At 37.2% G+C, this 18,005-nt stretch overlaps 2 protein-coding genes and 1 long non-coding RNA gene across 3 annotated transcripts in view; 1 reads left to right on the top strand and 2 right to left on the bottom strand.

Moving 5' to 3' along the window:
* Window positions 1-382: 382 nt before the first annotated feature.
* LOC108657178 (ketimine reductase mu-crystallin) lies at window positions 383-3,857 on the bottom strand. The gene is made up of 3 exons (XM_018109693.3): window positions 2,830-3,857; window positions 2,027-2,224; window positions 383-1,949 (listed from the first exon to the last, which is right to left on the bottom strand). The coding sequence occupies exons 1-3, from the start codon at window positions 3,698-3,700 to the stop codon at window positions 1,882-1,884; spliced, it is 1,137 nt and encodes a 378-aa protein (XP_017965182.1). The 5' UTR covers window positions 3,701-3,857; the 3' UTR covers window positions 383-1,881.
* An 8,667-nt stretch (window positions 3,858-12,524) lies between these two features.
* LOC149090739 (uncharacterized) lies at window positions 12,525-13,558 on the bottom strand. The gene is made up of 3 exons (XR_016197535.1): window positions 13,236-13,558; window positions 12,790-13,177; window positions 12,525-12,718 (listed from the first exon to the last, which is right to left on the bottom strand). It is a non-coding gene; the product is annotated as an uncharacterized LOC149090739 (long non-coding RNA).
* A 307-nt stretch (window positions 13,559-13,865) lies between these two features.
* Window positions 13,866-18,005, top strand: part of LOC108657396 (uncharacterized) — a 58,355-nt gene continuing 54,215 nt past the window's right edge. The window contains exon 1 of the mRNA XM_089264352.1: window positions 13,866-14,647. The gene's annotated coding sequence lies outside the window, so the exon portion shown is untranslated. The remainder of the gene's footprint in view (window positions 14,648-18,005) is intronic.

Raw genomic sequence — 18,005 nt, forward strand, 5'->3', positions numbered from 1 at the left:
GATGAAAGAGCCACAAAAAGCAAAGCGAAAAATACAGCAAAAAGCGTAAAGCAAAAATCGAGAACCATTTCAAGAGATGCGTACTAATTATATAAATTATATTATACATACATACATATGTACATGTACGTGAGCGTACTTTCCTTTAATTTTAGCCAACAGTCTTAAGTGTGAACTTTTTTTTTCTTATACATATATATATAAATACACACACACACACACACACACACAGACACACGTATATAAAATAAATATATTTTATATATGTGTATATATTTTTTAATTATTGTCACGTAAATAAATAATGTAATTTAAATCTATGTTTAATACAACTATAATTATTAATTTTATTATTATTATTATACTTATAATTATATATTACTATTATTATGGAATGATTTTTTTTCTTTTTTTTTTTTTTTAACGATCGGAGTGCGTGTGGGTGTTGATTTGATTATGATTGGACATAAGCGAACACAGCGAGAGCGAATCTATTTGTAAAATGCACATTAAAAAAATACACACACCCACACACATACATATATGCATATGTATATATGTACATGCATATATTTGAAAAGAAACAAAAACTATTATTTTTATTATATTTTTTTTAACAGTTTCGGTTCGCGAACTGAACACAAAAGCAAAAAGAAAAAAACAAACAAAATAAACAAAAACAAAATGTTTTGAAAAAAAGAAACAAGTTTTTTTTTATGATTTATTTTAATTATGTTTATTTGCTCCCAATTTGATTTGCATTAAATTTGAAGAGAAAATGAAAGAAAAACAAGAAGAAATAAAATTTTGACAAGGCATAAAATAAAGCATAATAACTATTAAGTGTTTAAATAGTACTAACTAAATAAACAGAAAGAAATCAAAATATACATACTTAGAGCCCAACAATAGCATGGAATACAACAAACAAACAAACAAACAACAACAACAACAACAACAAAGCTGGTGTCTCATTTGCAGCGAAAGTCGCAAGAAAAGCCCAAATTAAATTATTTGTTGAGTATTTTATTAATAATTATAAAACTTAAATTGACAAGAAAAAAAAAACAAACAACTGATTATACATATATATTTATATATATATATAATTAATTATTTGATAGTTATGCTAAAAAATTATTTCAAGCAAAGTGGGAAACAAAGAGCATGCGGCTTGCAAAAAGGGCTTAGACTGGGACCCAAAAGCCAATTAAAAAAAAAAAAAAAACACATGATAAACACTTCCCACTGGGTTCTAGGCCACGTTTCTACAGACGAACAGCATCTATGATAACAAAAAAACAAAAACAAAAACAAATACATGAATTATATATAAATGGAAATTGCATTATCATAATGATGATGATGATAATGATAATGATGTGTGCAAAAGGTGCGTGGGGCCCTACCCCTCGAAGTGGGCAGAGGGCGGGGCAAGCGGTTGAGCAGATGCTGAAGATGATATGAGAAAAAGGAAACCCAGATACTAAATTAATAAGTAAAACAAAATGAAATTAATTAATAACAAATTTCAAAAGTAAAACAAAACAGAAAACAAATGAAAAAAAAAAACAACCAAAACCAACATTGAAAATAAAAAAAAAAATACTAAAATGATTACAAAACAACAAAAAAATTTACAAAAAAAATACGAACAAATGTGTTTCAATTGCGCGGATATGCAAACATGCATAAACATGCATACATACATACATACATACACACATACATACATACACACATACATACATACACACATACATACAATACACACAATATATGCATATCTACAGATTTGCCTATTGTTAACTATTCTAAATAGTTAGCCTCCAGGGGCACACATCGCGCCTTCCACTGCGAACTCTCCGCTCGTCCTTCCGCTCATTTGTCGCCGGACAACAGCGCCGCCCGCACAGCCTCAGCCACACAGGCATCCTCGGAGGCCATGCCTGCAAGTGGGTCAAACAAACAAACGCGATTTTTATTCAATTCCATTGAAATCCGATATCTGAGAAGTCATAGTCACCCATCGATTGGAATATGGTTAGAGCCCGCTCATCCGGATAGCTGCCATTGAGTATAACGTCGCCCACCTCGCCGGCTATGGGCGCTGGCAGACCGACCAGCTCGTGCCTGGCATTCTCCATGCAGTCCACATAGACCAGAGATTCCTGATAGATATCGTCGGACACCTCGCCAAAGTGCACCTCGCCAGCGCCCACAGCTGAAAGCAGACAGCGAGAGAGAGAGAGAGAGAGAGGGAGAGAGATTAGTTGAGATAGGAGTAAATGCATTTATGAAGAGAGAGAGATGGTTTATTCTAGGCAATCGAACTCTATCATTATTGTGATTCCTTATATCATATCGCCTAAGCTGATAAAGAAGTTTGGGTAATATAGTCTTAGAGATGGTTGGATGGAAACTTCGACAATTTTTAGATATCTTATATCATATCACTTGAGCTGATAAAGAAGTTTGTGGAACCCGCATAGCAGATAAGCTGTGCCAGACGGCCGAATGTTATGGGGTTTCTAGCATACAAAGAACATGGGATTACTTATCCATCTATCTATTTGTACATGAATAGTTTAGTATACAACAGCTCAAGTGGAGATAGACTTGGCTTACAATAGGCTAATAGTAGACCAATAATAATAAACAATCAGTCATGGGCCTAATCCATTCATAGCTGGGCTGCCTGCAGATCTATTCCTATCTATATGCTGCGACTAATAGGCTATATCTTTTCAGCAGTTCTTCGAGTCCCATGTGGATGCTGCAATAGACGCGAAGAGGAGCACAGGAAGTGGGGGCTAAGCCAGCACGTACCGTTGATGTGGACGGAGCGTTTCACGCGCAGATCGCTGGCACGGATCAGCGGCTCCTTGGCGTAGGTGGCGATGCAGATGACGTCGGCGTCGGCAACGGCATCGCCGGCCGAGCTGCAGACCTGGATGTCGGTCAGCTTTGGGCCATAGCAGCTGTCACTGTCGTGGGTCATGCGCTGGCGCAGCTCGTTGGCCAGCTGCTCCGCCCGGATCTGGGTGCGATTGTAGAGGGTTAGCTTGTCCACCCTGAAGTTGGCGCACATGGCGGCGGCATGCAGCTGGCCCTGGGTGCCGCAGCCGACGACGGCCACGTTGATGCCCAGCTGGTGCTCGGCGCGCGGCCCGAAGCGACAGAAGTAGAGGTATTTGGTAGCCACCAGTGAGGCGGACACGGTGCGCCATGTGGTGATGTCTGTGCCGGCCATCAGAGCCTCCAGCTCGCCGGTGTGCGTATTGAAGAGCAGAATGTTTGCGTTGATGCTCGGCAGCGGCGGCTGCACCTGCCGGTTCGAGCGGAACGATGTGACCACCTTGCAGGCCAGCGTCGAGCGGGCGACGTTGGACGCATCCCCAGCATCGCCGTTGCCAGTCAGCTGATAGTTGCCCACAAAGGCGGGCATGGTCAGCAGCAGCTTGCTGGGATCATTGCTGGCCACGGTGACGTTGCGCGCTGGTTGACTTACATAGGACCTGCCGCGGTTCTCATTGGACTGCGGCTCGCTGCCGCTCGTACTTATGGGCTCATCTCGGACTGGGGCCTTCGGCTTGACGACTGCCTTGAGAGCCGCCTCGACAGCCTCGTTCACCATTGGCCAGTTGAGGACGCGCCGCACGGACTCCGCGTTGTAGAATACGGGAGCCAGAGTGTTCATTTTCAAGCAAATTTTGGTTTTCAAACTAACCGAGAAACTCCGCTCTAATCGGATCTTGCAAATGGGATGACGATTTAGCTAGCATGTAGAGTAATCTTCGAAAGCAAGTCTGATATTGAATGCGCAGCCAGCTAACAGAAAACAAAATACTCTTAGAAATGACCTTATTATCTAATGTAATTCTTAACAGTGATCAAAAGATCATTTCTAACTGTTTACGGCCGTTTGATACGCCATGTAACAGTCAGATTAGATTTAGTATTTTTTAATATCGTATAAATATATCGATATCAGCTTCATCTATGGAAGCGCACTAAATAATTTCGAATACTATTTCATTATTTAGAATATAAAATGTATATATTTTTTGTATATAAATAGTTAAATATATATCTACAATTTTTTATTTTACACTTTCAATGTCATCGTGCAGTCTGCATTTATTATGTTATTGCGCCGAGTGTCGTGTGGTGAATTTTTTTTAGCAACAGACTTGGTATGTTATCTTACAGTGAGGCTGTGGCGCAATTTACATTTTCTGCTATTTTCAACGTACAGTGGGGCTGTGGTGAAAACGTTTGTGCACGACTATTCGCTCCGTTAGCTCACTGCTATGAATTAATATCGATTAATAACAGCTCTGTTGCCAGCGGTTTCTGTTAAGTTATTTCCGTTGCGAAGCTATTCAAATGTTGGCTTATATTAGCAAATGGCACTTTTATTATATTATTACAAATTAAATGTAAGACTACGAAATAAAGGTGAGCTCTATTGCTTGTTTGCTGAAATTTTATCTTGAATCTTTATCTGGATAGCTTGTTATTACTTGGGTACTTGATTTTAATGAGAATTAAGAATACATAGCGTGCGATTTACAACATGTATCTTTACGGGTCAAGGCCTTGTCGGTGTGGAGGCCCTGGGACCCAGGCTTCACTGAGACTATGATAATTTTGCTTTGATTCCTGATCCTTGGAGGGGCTCTATTTATAGTCTTCTTTATTGTATGTATTAGATAAGTTTGATCTTTAATGTGGTGAATGTAATATAAGATATGATTTTGAGGTATTTATAGAGCCATCGATCACATCGCTATGATTTACATTCATATAGGCAAAATCGACATACATATGTATAATATATATATATATATATATATATATAGAACTGTAGACTTACGATCTTAATATATATATATATTAAGTATATATATATATATATATATATATATATATATATATATATACTTAATATATATATACATATATTAAGTTCGTAAGTCTAGACTTCTATTTCAGTTCTACTCGTATCTACTTAATATGTATATTCAAATTTTTATGAACTCAACGTAGCTTGTCTTTATGTTGGAGTCTGTTTCTTTAACAGAAATTTTAAATTGTTAACAGGTTACAGGATTCTGGTAGCGTGAGGCATTTGCTGTATGTTAGGACGACTCTGTTATCAAGTTGTTGAGGATGTAGCACTGTTACAGTTAAATATTGTACTTTATACTTTGCAGCGCAATTTAGATGTTCATAAAAGCTCTCAGCTCCTGGAAAATCCGGGATCTCTCCAATATAGAAACAGAAAACGTCAAATTCATTCTTCACATAGATTTTCCAATCGTTTGTCTTGCGAAGAGAATTTTATACTTTTAGTGTGCATTTTGAGTTGATTATCTAATGGATGATAATAAAATAATATATGTTTTATGCAAATCAAGTTCACATCTTGGGTTAAATTGTAGTATATTCTGCTTGATAATTAAAGAATCGAGCTTTGAGCGCAGCTAAAGCACTTTCATTGAAATGGCTCGCTTTTCCTCTTAGCCCATGCATTTTCCCAGTACCTCGGTGGGCGTGAAAGCATTTTCACTTGTGTGCTGGGAGCGAGTGCTACGCGCAGCCGCAAAAAGAGCCCCAACACGAACCGAACATGCAGAAATAATACCACAAAAGGGAAAACCTATGGCCGGGCTGGGCTGGTCTGGGGCTGGTCGGGCTCTGGGTGGTGTTGGGCGGGTGGGGTTTTTTCTGCAACTGCGGTTGCTGCAGTGGCTGATTCTCGCTGTCGCTGTCGCTGCTGCTGCTGCTGGTTGACGTCGAGTGACATGTTCATCTCGGCATCTTAATGTCGAAACTGAGTCAGGCCCTCGACGTCTTCAGTCTCATTTGCGAAAGTGAAAAGCGTTTCCCGTCGCGGCAGCAGCAGCAGCAGCAGCAGCCACAGCTGATAGGAAAATTAATTTTTGCCATCGCATTGTTTAGCCGGCTGCGAATTGTTTCTCTTCAGCTAGTAATTCAAATTTTGACATAATTTTTAACTTTCTCACTTTTGTGTTGGGGCAATTTCTCTTGACTTGACCTTTTCGTGCAGCATCTGGGCCCCCACCGCCGGCACCCACCGCACCACCCGCACCACATTTTGCGGTAGCTGTTGACGCCTTTGTGGCTGCCATGGCCTTGGGAATTGCATTTGCTGTTGATTTATTTGTGCAACACGACTGCACCACCAGCACCACCAGCACCACAAATCAAAGCCAATTGCCTGTCGCTGCTGACTCATGCAGCCACCCAGGTTCCTGCCTGGAGTCGAACCTGTTGAGCCGAGGCGAGGCTCTCCCGCCCCCACCGCCCGCCTCCCGCCTCCTGCCTCGCACTGGTTCTAAACGCTTTGACCTTGGTCTGATCTCTGGTAAGTGGCGGGCCATAAATTTTTGGCGCTGCCATTGTGCAAGCGTTGCGCCCCAAATCCAAATCCAAAATGCGAATGCGAATGCGAATACGAATACGAATTTGAATCAAAAATTGAATGCGAAAAGTGAATTGTCGCCAACACTTTGAATAAATTGTTTGGCGATTTGGCAAGCGCCAAAAATTAAATGTAGACCAAACAGCGAACACCAAACACCAAACTCCAAACACCAAACACCAAACAGCCAAATCATATGCGAGCACACGACCAAGAACAACAACAACAACAACAACCATATGAGAAGCAAGCGAAAATTGAGAAAAATTCAGCGATCCAATTGCTATTAAATAAGCATAAGCAATAACAACAACACAAATGGCAACAACAAATTATTATTAACAATTTGTGCATTTGCATTTGCATTTGCTTGGGGTGCACACACTTTGTCATTGCGTTTGTAACTGTAAAAGCTGCAAATGATTAAGCATAGTATAAAAGCTATTAAATATATTATTATTATATGTATATATCTCTGTATATTATTAATATCACAAATATTAAAATAGAAATAAAAATATTAAATTATTTGTGCATTAGAAACAAGTGAATATGCTGAAGTTGGGCAGAGTATAATAATTATTGAATATATTATTATTACATGTGAATACTAAAATACATATAAATAAAAATATTAAATTATAAACTACTAGAATACATATAAAAAAATTATTAAAAAAAAAAATTAAAATTATTAAATTATTTGTGCATTAAAAACAAGTGGAAATGCTGAGGCCGGGCATCACCGATCACAAAATACTTATTCAGGGTGCAAACGCTGTTCGATCCCTTTCTGGATTTGCCACACCTCTAAATGGTATATATGTATATATAAGTTAAGGCTACAGTTTAGACCTACTGTTACTAAATTATATAAATAATATATTTAATATAACTAAACATACATAGATATATAATGTATATAAAATATTTAATGTATATCATGTAAATAATATATTTAGTGTAAATAAGGTATATAATGTGAGCATATGAAAAAAAAACTTCACCTGAAGGCCTTTGTAGCTCTGGCTTAAAAATTGTAATCAAGATTTAATTCTTTGTAACAGTAAATAGATAAAAATATATAATATAAATATGAACACAAAGCTATTCATATTCACGAGAGCCCAACTAAGCGCCCCTAATTACTAGGACGTTTTGCTTATATAATATGCCCATTAATAGAGGATATCAACAGTAATTTAGTCGATTTAACTTGCTAGCTTTATAACTGTAGAATATACAATTCTATTCGATTTGCCATGCCTCAAAGGGCGTAGATGTATTACACCATATATATCTCTTTGCACTTGTGCTATTAATGTCATTATGCATTCCGAATTTCAGCTATTATGGTACGTGAGCGATCAGAAAATGTGTTTTCCGATTAGCCACGCCTCCAGTGGGTGGATCTTGGCATATTATATTCGTGAAATAGCGAAGTGCAGTCAGGTGAAGAGAAGGACGTACAGCAATACGTAGAAACCAATATACTCACTTCACTCGCCTGAATGAGCATTAAAATGTAATAATAATATTATTGGCAAATTAATTGTAATTTAATTTAGTTTGTAATGCATTGCTTAAGTTTTTATTTATTATCTTTTTGTTTAGTTTATATTTAATTGGAATTTTCAATATAAAATTTTTCAAATTAAACTTCTATATTTTGCTACACAAATATTTTTAAATCATATACATATTTTTTTTTATATATGTATACATATATGTATATGAGTATATTTTATTACTGAGTAGTCCCATTCGAAGCGCATTTTCCAGATATATACATACGTAGGATAGGCCACATCGAAATCTAGATTTATTGCCTCTTAGAGTACAGCTGAGGTCAAACAAATAGAAATAGTTTTGTATAAAAAAATAATTGTGATAAATGCAATATTATGGGAATAATTTGAAATGAATATTAAGCTATATGCATATATTGTTATTAATATTTCGATGATTTAGATATATTAAGTGACCAAGTCAATATATTTTTGTGTCGAGCAATTTTTGGATCAGTCGTAATATTATTCTTATGATCGCCGCTGTACGTAATCTCAGTTAGAGTATTTGTCACTTTGGTGCATTGTTCTAGTTGTTGAGTGTTTACTCTGTGTGTGTGTGTGTGTGTGTTGGTGCTGGTGTCGCTTGAAGTTTGGTCTCGAGCTGCTGAAAGCCAACACAAATTTTGTATTTATGCCATTTTTTGTTGGCCCAGGCCGAGGCGCTGGAGGCTTTTGAATTTGTAACTGTAACTTTAACTTTAACAGCTATGTTGGCGTATGGTGCAGTTGCTGTTGCTGCACCAGAACGTAGCCGAGCTGCCACACCTTTTTAATGTGTTGCCCTCATTGGCATTGCCTATGCTGAGATTTTTGTTTTGTTTTTGTTGTTGTTGTTGTTGTGTTTTTGTTTTAATGTGCGCCCGCACACTTTGTGCCCACACACACACACACACACACACACACACTCACACATACATATGTGTAGACAAAAAGGAAAGTTGGCAACGCGAATGCGAAAAACTCAACCAGAGACCAGAGACCAGAGCTGAGCTTTGTAGATCAATCTTAGCTGCGGACTTGGACTACCTTTTGCCGTTAGCCGGCGGCGACGGCAGCGGCGCTCACTAAAATGTTGTTTGTCCTTGGAGAATGTGGCGGAAAAAATAGATAGAAAAAAAAACAACAACAACAACAATATTACTAACATATGTAGCTAAGTTTTTATTAAAATATAATATATAGGCACACACACACATGAATACACACGCATATATCTATACATCTATATGGAGCTGTGTGTGGATCGTGGCGTTGCCGTTAGGTTTCACGTTGGCGCCGCACCCATACCGTTCATGCCCCTCCCAGCTGCCCCCCCCCTCCATCCCGCCCCTCCCCATCCGGCCCCTGCCCCTAGCCCCTTTTCATTCATGCCATTCCTTTGGCTATGGCAAACGTCAGATTTAGATCGGCTGGCAATCATTGCCGTCAATAGTCATCAACTTTATTATTGTTGCTGTTGTTGTTGTTATTATTATTGCCATTGCCATTATTGATATAGCCCAGCTCCATACATATATCTCACAGTGCGCCTTTGTTTAATTGTTTCGATTATGATTGTAGTTTTTTGTTTCTGCTTTGTTTTTGCTTTGCTTTTTTTTTTTAGTGCCACGACTTCCGTCTGTGCACTCGACAGACAACTTATTTCACCCGGGTCGAGCCTTATATTGGGAGTCAGCATTTGGCCGAGATAATCAGTTAATAGATTCATTAATAAATTGAAAAGAATTTCCGCTCCTGCATCGATATCGATATCGGCTAAAAGTGACTTAGAGAGGATAGTTGGGAAGGTTCACTTTAAATTTATCTGAAGGATCTATTTCAAAGGGGAATATTTCATTCCTGTCTGTCTGGGAGTGGCTTAGCTTTTGCTATCCAAGCTATTATTTTGCGTAATTTTAAGTAATTAAGAAAAATAAATAATTCAAGACAGGGCTAAAGAAAATTCTGTGGCTTAAAAGATCTACCCTATCATTATCGGTAAAAGATCTCGTCTACAAGTCCATAATGAAACCAATGAGCATCTATGGGTTTCCAATCACTGCCAGCTATTCCGATTGTAATACCATACATCATTTCCAAAGGAAAGCCGTTGGGTACGATCTCCAATGCACAAATACTACATACATACATTGAATCTATAGCCACTGTACCCGGGTCTAGTCACATAATCTAAAATGCAAATGTTTATATAATGCGTGTCTTCTAGGTGGGATGTCAAATAAAAGCAACCGATAGAAGAATAAACAGGCCCCTAACTATTGGGAGAAAAAATATATTATATATTAGTCCAGATGTTTTATATTGAAAATCTATAAATGATTTGATCAAGCATTGAGCCCTGTTTAACTCCTACTTGAAAAATAATTAAATGCGAGTCTGGAATGAATCATTGTAAAAAAAGTTATTCATAGTGTATTCTAATTAATGATTAAAATAAGTAGTAAATATCATTATTACCTAATTATATTTTTTATTATCTCACATATTTATATATTTAATTTTAATTTTAATTTAATTTTGGCCAAAAATATGTGATTCAGATTCAAGACCCAATGTAAATGGTTCGTATGGACTATGCCAGCAATTCCCATTTGCGATTTCAATTACGAAATGTGGATTAGTAATTGATGATTGATTCCATGATATGAATGTATCCACAATACAATCATGGATCATTTATTGCTGCGTTTGGAAAAGCTGAGTCAAAAAACAGTTCTTTGTGTAATGCAGGAAATCAAATTACGATCTCTATTGGGAATCTAAATGGGAAATGGAAATGGGAATGAATAATTTTAATTATTGCTAAGTATTTTAAAATTGCCTAATGTAAGAGTTGAAATTGAATTAAAGTCAATAAATTAATAATAATAAAAAATAATAATAATAATAAATAAGCGAAATAAATAAAAACAAATTATAAGGAAATTCATAAATAAATGAAGAAAGTAATAATAATAATATTAATATTATAAATGTTAATACTAAGAATCAATAATAAATAAAAGTTACAAAAATTTTCATATGTTTAATATAAACATAAAATACTTATATATTTATTAAAAAATCATAATCGGAGGCCTCAACCTCTTTAATTCATGTAATATTAGCTTAATAGAATGCAAGAATTATAATTTGTTAAATAAACGAAATTAAAACTTTTATTCAAATCAAGTAGAAACCTTTAAATAGGAGGAGCATGAACACATGGTAAACCTTCGCCGCTCAGGAATATTGTATGAATTTCAAAAAAAATTTACATACTTATTTGTAAGATATTTAAAAAATACTTTATTCGCAACTTTGTGTAGTTATAACAATATAGAGAGATCGTTTTATTATCTATTTGCATACGGTCACACTTATCTGTCTGAGGCAATAGCTAATGCAATAACTCTTTATCCCACAATGACTTAGCCACGTTTCATGCTCGACGAAATTTGCATAAATTGCAATCGAGTTGGACAAGTTAACGCTCAGATCCTTGCGCCCACAATGACAGCGAAACATTTCGCTAAATGTTTTAATGTTGATTGTTTATCATTAGCATATTTACGATATGCAATCGCCTCCTGCTCCCTTCACTCCAGCTCTCCTGTTCCTCTTGCTCACCCCCTTATTCTCTTCTGGCATGCAACGTTTCACATTCCGTTTCGTTTCAGTTGCAATTTATTTCGTTTTGTCGTTTGTCCGCGAAGATTAATGGAAGTTCTATAAAGCTGATCATGTGAAATTGCTTGATTAATGAAGGCTTTTTCTCTATATATATGTGTGTCTATGGCTATGCATAGATATATTGCTGTTCCAGTTAGAGGCGACGCTCGATCTGTAATCTGTATCATTTAACTTTTTGGTACCGATTATAGCTAACATCGCCTGCAGTTATGTTGAGCAAATTGTGAAAATAACACGAATGACAAATGTGGCCATTAGCTAATGCCGCGCATCAAGCCATTTATATAGCCGAGAGGTCGTAAGTTCTAAATTGTGGGTCAAATTCTTTCCAGGAAAGAAAGTCTATTTAAGTTGTTGTCTGATCAAACCAGATATAAAATGAAATATGTGAAGCCTGACTTAAAATGTATAAAGTGAATATAAACAGAATTGAAACAAGCCGAGTGTTATAGACTGCCGCATACTCGTTCACTTAACGTTTTGGCATTAATCAATCAATAAAGGATGCATACAGTAGTTTATTCATCAGATTTTGTGTATATAATCATTAATTTTAATATTTATTAATGTATATATTAACTTTCAATAGAAAATAGCTTGTATACATATTCATTAAATATTGCATTTAATATAAATTTATAAATATGCATTCAATGCATTCATTTCAGCGCTCAGCCGAAAGTCGCGAAAAAGCTAATGTGAACGCAGCTCAAGCCTCAATGCGCTTTGCTTCACTGCAGTGCTGCCAACTTTTTACCAGAATAAAAAGCTGTTTTTAGATGGAAGAAACGGAAAAAAAAGCTGAAAATTTTTACAAAAAAGCCTAAAAAAAAGCGGTTATTATAGTTTGATTGTTTTTTTTTTTTTTTTTTTTTTAATTTACAAGATTTTTAGCATGCTATCTAATTCTTCGCGACTAGCATCGGTTTCAGAATCGTACGACCTGTTAGTACCTATCATGCGAAGATAATTTGAAGGAACTTTGTATTCATAGCAGCATTTGCCCAGTCTTCGCAAACCATATCTGTGTGTTATATTAAATAAAAAAGTAATATATATATCGGTATCATCTTTTCACTCTCAATAAAATATTACCTTATGCTAAGAATACTGTTTATTGTGCTTAGGCTCATTGAGTTCCTTAACTTGGACTTTACCAAGTTAAGCTGGCTAAATACGCGTTCCACCTCCGCGTTGGACCATGGTAATGAAAACATTTGCAGGGCAACAGCTGCCAAGTCAAGGAATCGGCGGTTGCCGCCAGAATCCTTGTAATTGGAGACTTCATTCCAAAATTCGGAGCTGTCATTAACGTTTTCCCACTTAACTAGATTAATATCATAGTACTGCCGCTCAATGTCGGCTATTCTGTCTACTTGGAGGTGTTCTAACAATTCTGTAATTACTTTTTTTTTAGTTGACACAATTTTATCAACGGAAAAAAACGTCAATGTTTTTTAAGATTTTAAAATTGTCGGGGAGACTGCAGATAAAATCAAAATTATTTAACGGTCGGTAGAAGAATCTGAAAAATTGGTTACCTCTGCTTTAGCTGCTTGATAAGTTCAATAACAAAAGAAGAGCAGCGAGCACGAATTTCTTGTTCGAGGCCTGCATCGATATTTAAAGACTTGATTTTCTTTTCAAAATCATACCCTTTGTACATATCGGATTCTACATGCTCTTTTCTTACAAGTGGCAACCGCCATGTTAACCATGGTGCGCGCAGAGGTTTGTGCAAGACTTAGCTTAAGTGTGTGTTAGTGCTACATATCCGAACGATATACATATTAGGCTAAGGCAATTAGCATTCGATATATACAAAAAATATATACAATATTTAATACAAAGTACATGTTTTCAGTATTAAAAAAAATCGAAGTATTAAAAAAAATCGAAAAAAGCCTAATTCATTTTCAAAAAAAGCCAGAATTCCCGCTTCGCGCAATTCTTAAATATTTCCCGCAATTTGTCTTCGGAAAAAGCCAGATTTGACGGGAAAAAAGCTGAATTGGCAGCAGTGCTTCACTGCCCAACGCTTCAGAGCTTTGGCTTCGCCTTCGGCTTCGGCTTCGTCTTCGGCTGTCGCTGTGGCTTCGTCTTCGGCTTTGGCTTCGTCTCTAGCTGTAGCTTTATCACATGGGCAAGGCGCGCTTTAGTCGGTGTTGTGCATTCGGCCAGAGCTGACGTGAACACGGAGCAAAGAGAGCGTGCGAGCGAGAGCGAGAGAGACAATACGAAAGAATTGAGCAACTAGCGAACTGACGACGGTTTTTTTTTTGTTTTTGTTTTCGTCGATCAATTGCAAACTTTTGAGTGAGTCTTGGCGCGCCAAGTGGGATTCAAATCGTCGCCCTGACGACGACTGACTGCATCTGACTGTTCGATTGGCGCAGGACGCGGAGCAGGAGGAGGAGTGGCGCAAGTGCAAGTGAAGAAGCCGTCGTCAAGCGGACGCATCGTGCTCTCCACACGTCAATTTCGCCGGCAGCCCAAATAAACGAGTGTCAATTTAATTCGCCACGGCCAATTAGCCAAGTTTGTTAATGGCCCTGTACCATCATTATTATTATGTGTAATAATTTTTTAGTTAAACGCCAAACAACAGTTATTTCGCTTGATAAATCGTCGCGCGTTAAATGTTGTTAATTTCGGTTTGATAACAACTTTTCGTTTTCGTTTTCGTTTCATTTTTATGTTTTTTTGCTTTTTGTTTTTGGTTATTGATAATTTGCAAACACGACATGAATTACGATTTACAATTTGAATAATACAAAACAAATATTTTCGATAATTCTGTGCTCACTTTTTGCCCAAAACACAACAAAGAATATTTGTGTGTGTGTGTGTGTGTGTGTGCGTGTGTGTGTATTGTGATGTGTTTTTGGCTCAACCTGTTTTAGATCTGGTATCCCGGACAGTGAGCCAAGTCGAATTCCATCCACACATTGAGGTAAGCTGATTAATTCTTCTCTAATTATAGCCATTATTAGCCAACATTATATATTGTAAGTGTATATGTATGTGCATATATCAAAAGCAAATTTCAATCATATTGATCTAGGCAGACTGGCACTCGCAAAGTTGAAGTTATCGCCGATCTAATTTATGCCCGACCTGGGCCAAAGTCTTGGACAAATGTGTCTCAGAGCTCCCAAGCGTCTAGTTTTCTGCAACGCTGCACACTGAGCTGGCCCCCAGAGGAAGCTCCAAGCTGAACTTGGGGCCAGACAATGCGCACACGAATGAAACACCTAGAACACTGAGCAGCGATAGTCGACGATTGAATACTCTAGCTAACTTTTGACATTATTTTGTGGGTCTTGAATAAAAATTTGATGATTGATATTTAAGAGTTTTGATCTAGATTTATCTGGAGCTTGTGCTTCTAGAGTGGCAAAAATTCATGAATGGGATATTCATGCACTAAATTGAATAAAATATTTTTTGTATGAGTAATATTTTCCTAATTTAGAGTGCTCTCAAGATTAAGAACCTGCTGTAAACCTCTTTACCTTTGTGATATTCCCCTAAGGGGCTTACATGTTTGGTGACTGAATCATTATGTCAGTCTTATACACTTAGGTAGGGTATCTTAGCACACAGAGAATCACTTCCGAGCCAGTTGCACTGAACCGCAACAATCAAGGCGATGCATGCGGCCATCGATGCTCACCGGTGGCCACTGGCGCTGTCAACTTTTCGCTGACCTTGCTCCACACACACACACATACGCACACACACACACACACACACACACACAAGTGTGTAGCAGGTGGCATGGAAAATGCTTGCTATTTTCAGACAGGAAGTGCATTAGAAGCGGAACATTTATGAATTCTATTCTAGATCTAGATTAGTAAACACAAGTCCGGCATTGAATTAAATGTTTTCCTATAAAATAATTTTCCATTTGATATGGGTAGAAAATTCAAGGATTTGTAGTTCTTTGATGCCCCTTGAAAAGGAACTAAAAAATAGGAAATTCAATGTGAATTATGTTTTGCTTAATTAGCAGTTTTGGGCGTGGTCGAGACGAGGAAGTATGCATATTTATTTTTGATCTAGATAGAGAAGAGTGATGATTAAGCTCTATCTGCTTTGGAGTGTCTGCCCATAAAAACTAGAAATGTTTTATTTCTATTTATATTTACCATTAAAGCGAATAACTCTTATCCTAAAACAAGCCTATTCATTTGACTTTGAATATTGCTAGATGTTTTTTAAAAGACTTGAAAATCTTTAGACTGGCAACTGCGATTTGATGGAAGTCAAATTTGTATATCATTGTATGAATCAGCTATGATGAAAAAAGTTTCTGGTCTATAAATTTTGATATCATATGCAATTTGTTCATCTTTCAAGATGAACAACGTGTATATTGGCTCGTCTGAATAGGGTCGGCTACTAAAACTTAAAGATATTGGTATACCTAGGTATTTTATATTATATATCAATGTAGAAATATATAAAGGCATTTTGTATTATTTAATGCTTTAAAAGACATAAGTTAATAGTTCTTTATAATTGTTGATTGTTTGATTTGGCTAAACCTTAAAATACATATTTAAAGACGTAGAAGCGGTGATTAAAAGAAGTTGAATCAATATGTTCTCAATAGAATATCCTATTATATTAATATCCTATTCATTGCAATGAACATACACATAATATAATACATTTTACCTGTACATACATATGTATATCAATTATTCTATTTCTCACACTTTCATTTTCGTTTTTTTTTTTTTTCTTCATTAAATCAATTGGCCAATTTTCGGTTTGGTTTGGCATCTCTTCTCTTCACTTGCCTTATTCTTGTACGCAGCGGAACAGCTGTTTGGCCAAAAGCCAAGTGCGCCGCCAGCCTTTGACCCGACCCAGTTCCATATGTCGCGTTAGCGCAGAACCATGCGAATGGGTCCCAGTTTCAGTTCCAGCTTCAGTTCGACTTGCAGTTGCAGTTCCATTTCCAGTTTGTTTGCCCCAATGAGCGACGCACCCTGCTTGACGCCCACTTTCATTTCGTTTCGTTTCGTGCCGTGCTGTTTCATTTCGTTTGCCACGTTTCGTTTCCATTCCGTTGCTCACAGCCGTCTGCTGGCGGTGCAGTAGCCGCACTCAGTAGACTGTAGACAGTAGACTGTAGACTGTAGACAATAGACGGTAGCCGTAGCTGCTTTGCCTCTCGCGTTTGGCGGGTTCTTTTGAAAAGTGAAATAGAAATAATAATAAATCGGCTCGATCGATCGGAGCACCGAATAACGACTTTTTGGCACGCGCTGCCTTTCATTTTGCTGTGGCCTTATTTATGTGTGCACTCGGTGCGTGTTAACTGTAATTGATGTCCGTGCTGCCGTTGTTTGTTTGTCTATTTGTTTTTGTGTTGTGCATCAAGTGAAGTGAACTAGTTCGAGGGCAGCGTGCGGCAGGCGGCGTGCGGCGTGCTTCAGCTGGAAAAAAAGGTATTTTGTCATATGCATATTAATACAGTCGACCCCAAAACTTTTGGGCATTTGTATGTGCAGTGCGCCCCCTCGATCATGTGAAAGTACTCCAAGCTTTTCAATTTGCGCAATTCCATTTATCAAATTGAATACAAACTCTTGATATATCTTTCTCCTTGGGGTTTTTTTTTATGGACTTTGGTATAAGCATAAAAGTGCAGTGAAAATACATTAGATAGTTAACTATGTACATCTAGCCCCTTGTAAATTCTGCCTTGATTTGCCTACTTCATATTTTGTTTACTTATGAAAAGTGAAAGAATCTAAAGTCGTCATCTTAGGGATTTGTTTTGTCTTGTCTGTGTATATGATATGATCGTCTATATATATGATTATGAGCTCTGTTAATGGTATGCAAGCAGCAAGCACTTTTTTTCTTCCTTTTGGTAAAATACTTTTCTTTTATATATATATACATATATATATATATGTATATGTATATATTGCGTTCAGTTTCTGTTGCTGTTGCTGTTGTCGCTTTCTGGCTTTACTTTGGCAGCTTTCTTGCATAATAAACAAGATCAGCACACAATGTGCAACATTAGGCCAATGTTGGTACGTGGACACTGGCACCGGGCATTGGGGACACGACAACGGGCGCTAAACTGCTAAGAAAACAGAAACCAAAGCCAAAAGCAACAGCAACAGCAACAACAACTACAACAAATCGGTGACCGAAAGCCAAGACAACAACAACAACAACAATAATAATAACAACAATAACAACAATAACAACAACGTCGACTGTCGACAGTGCCCGATTTTGCTCTCGTTTATAGTGCGCTGCTCTGCTCTGCTCTGCTC

This window comes from Drosophila navojoa, chromosome X, assembly GCF_054131105.1.
Source record: "Drosophila navojoa isolate 15081-1374.11 chromosome X, UAZ_NAV_1.0, whole genome shotgun sequence".
NCBI lineage: Eukaryota > Metazoa > Arthropoda > Insecta > Diptera > Drosophilidae > Drosophila > Drosophila navojoa.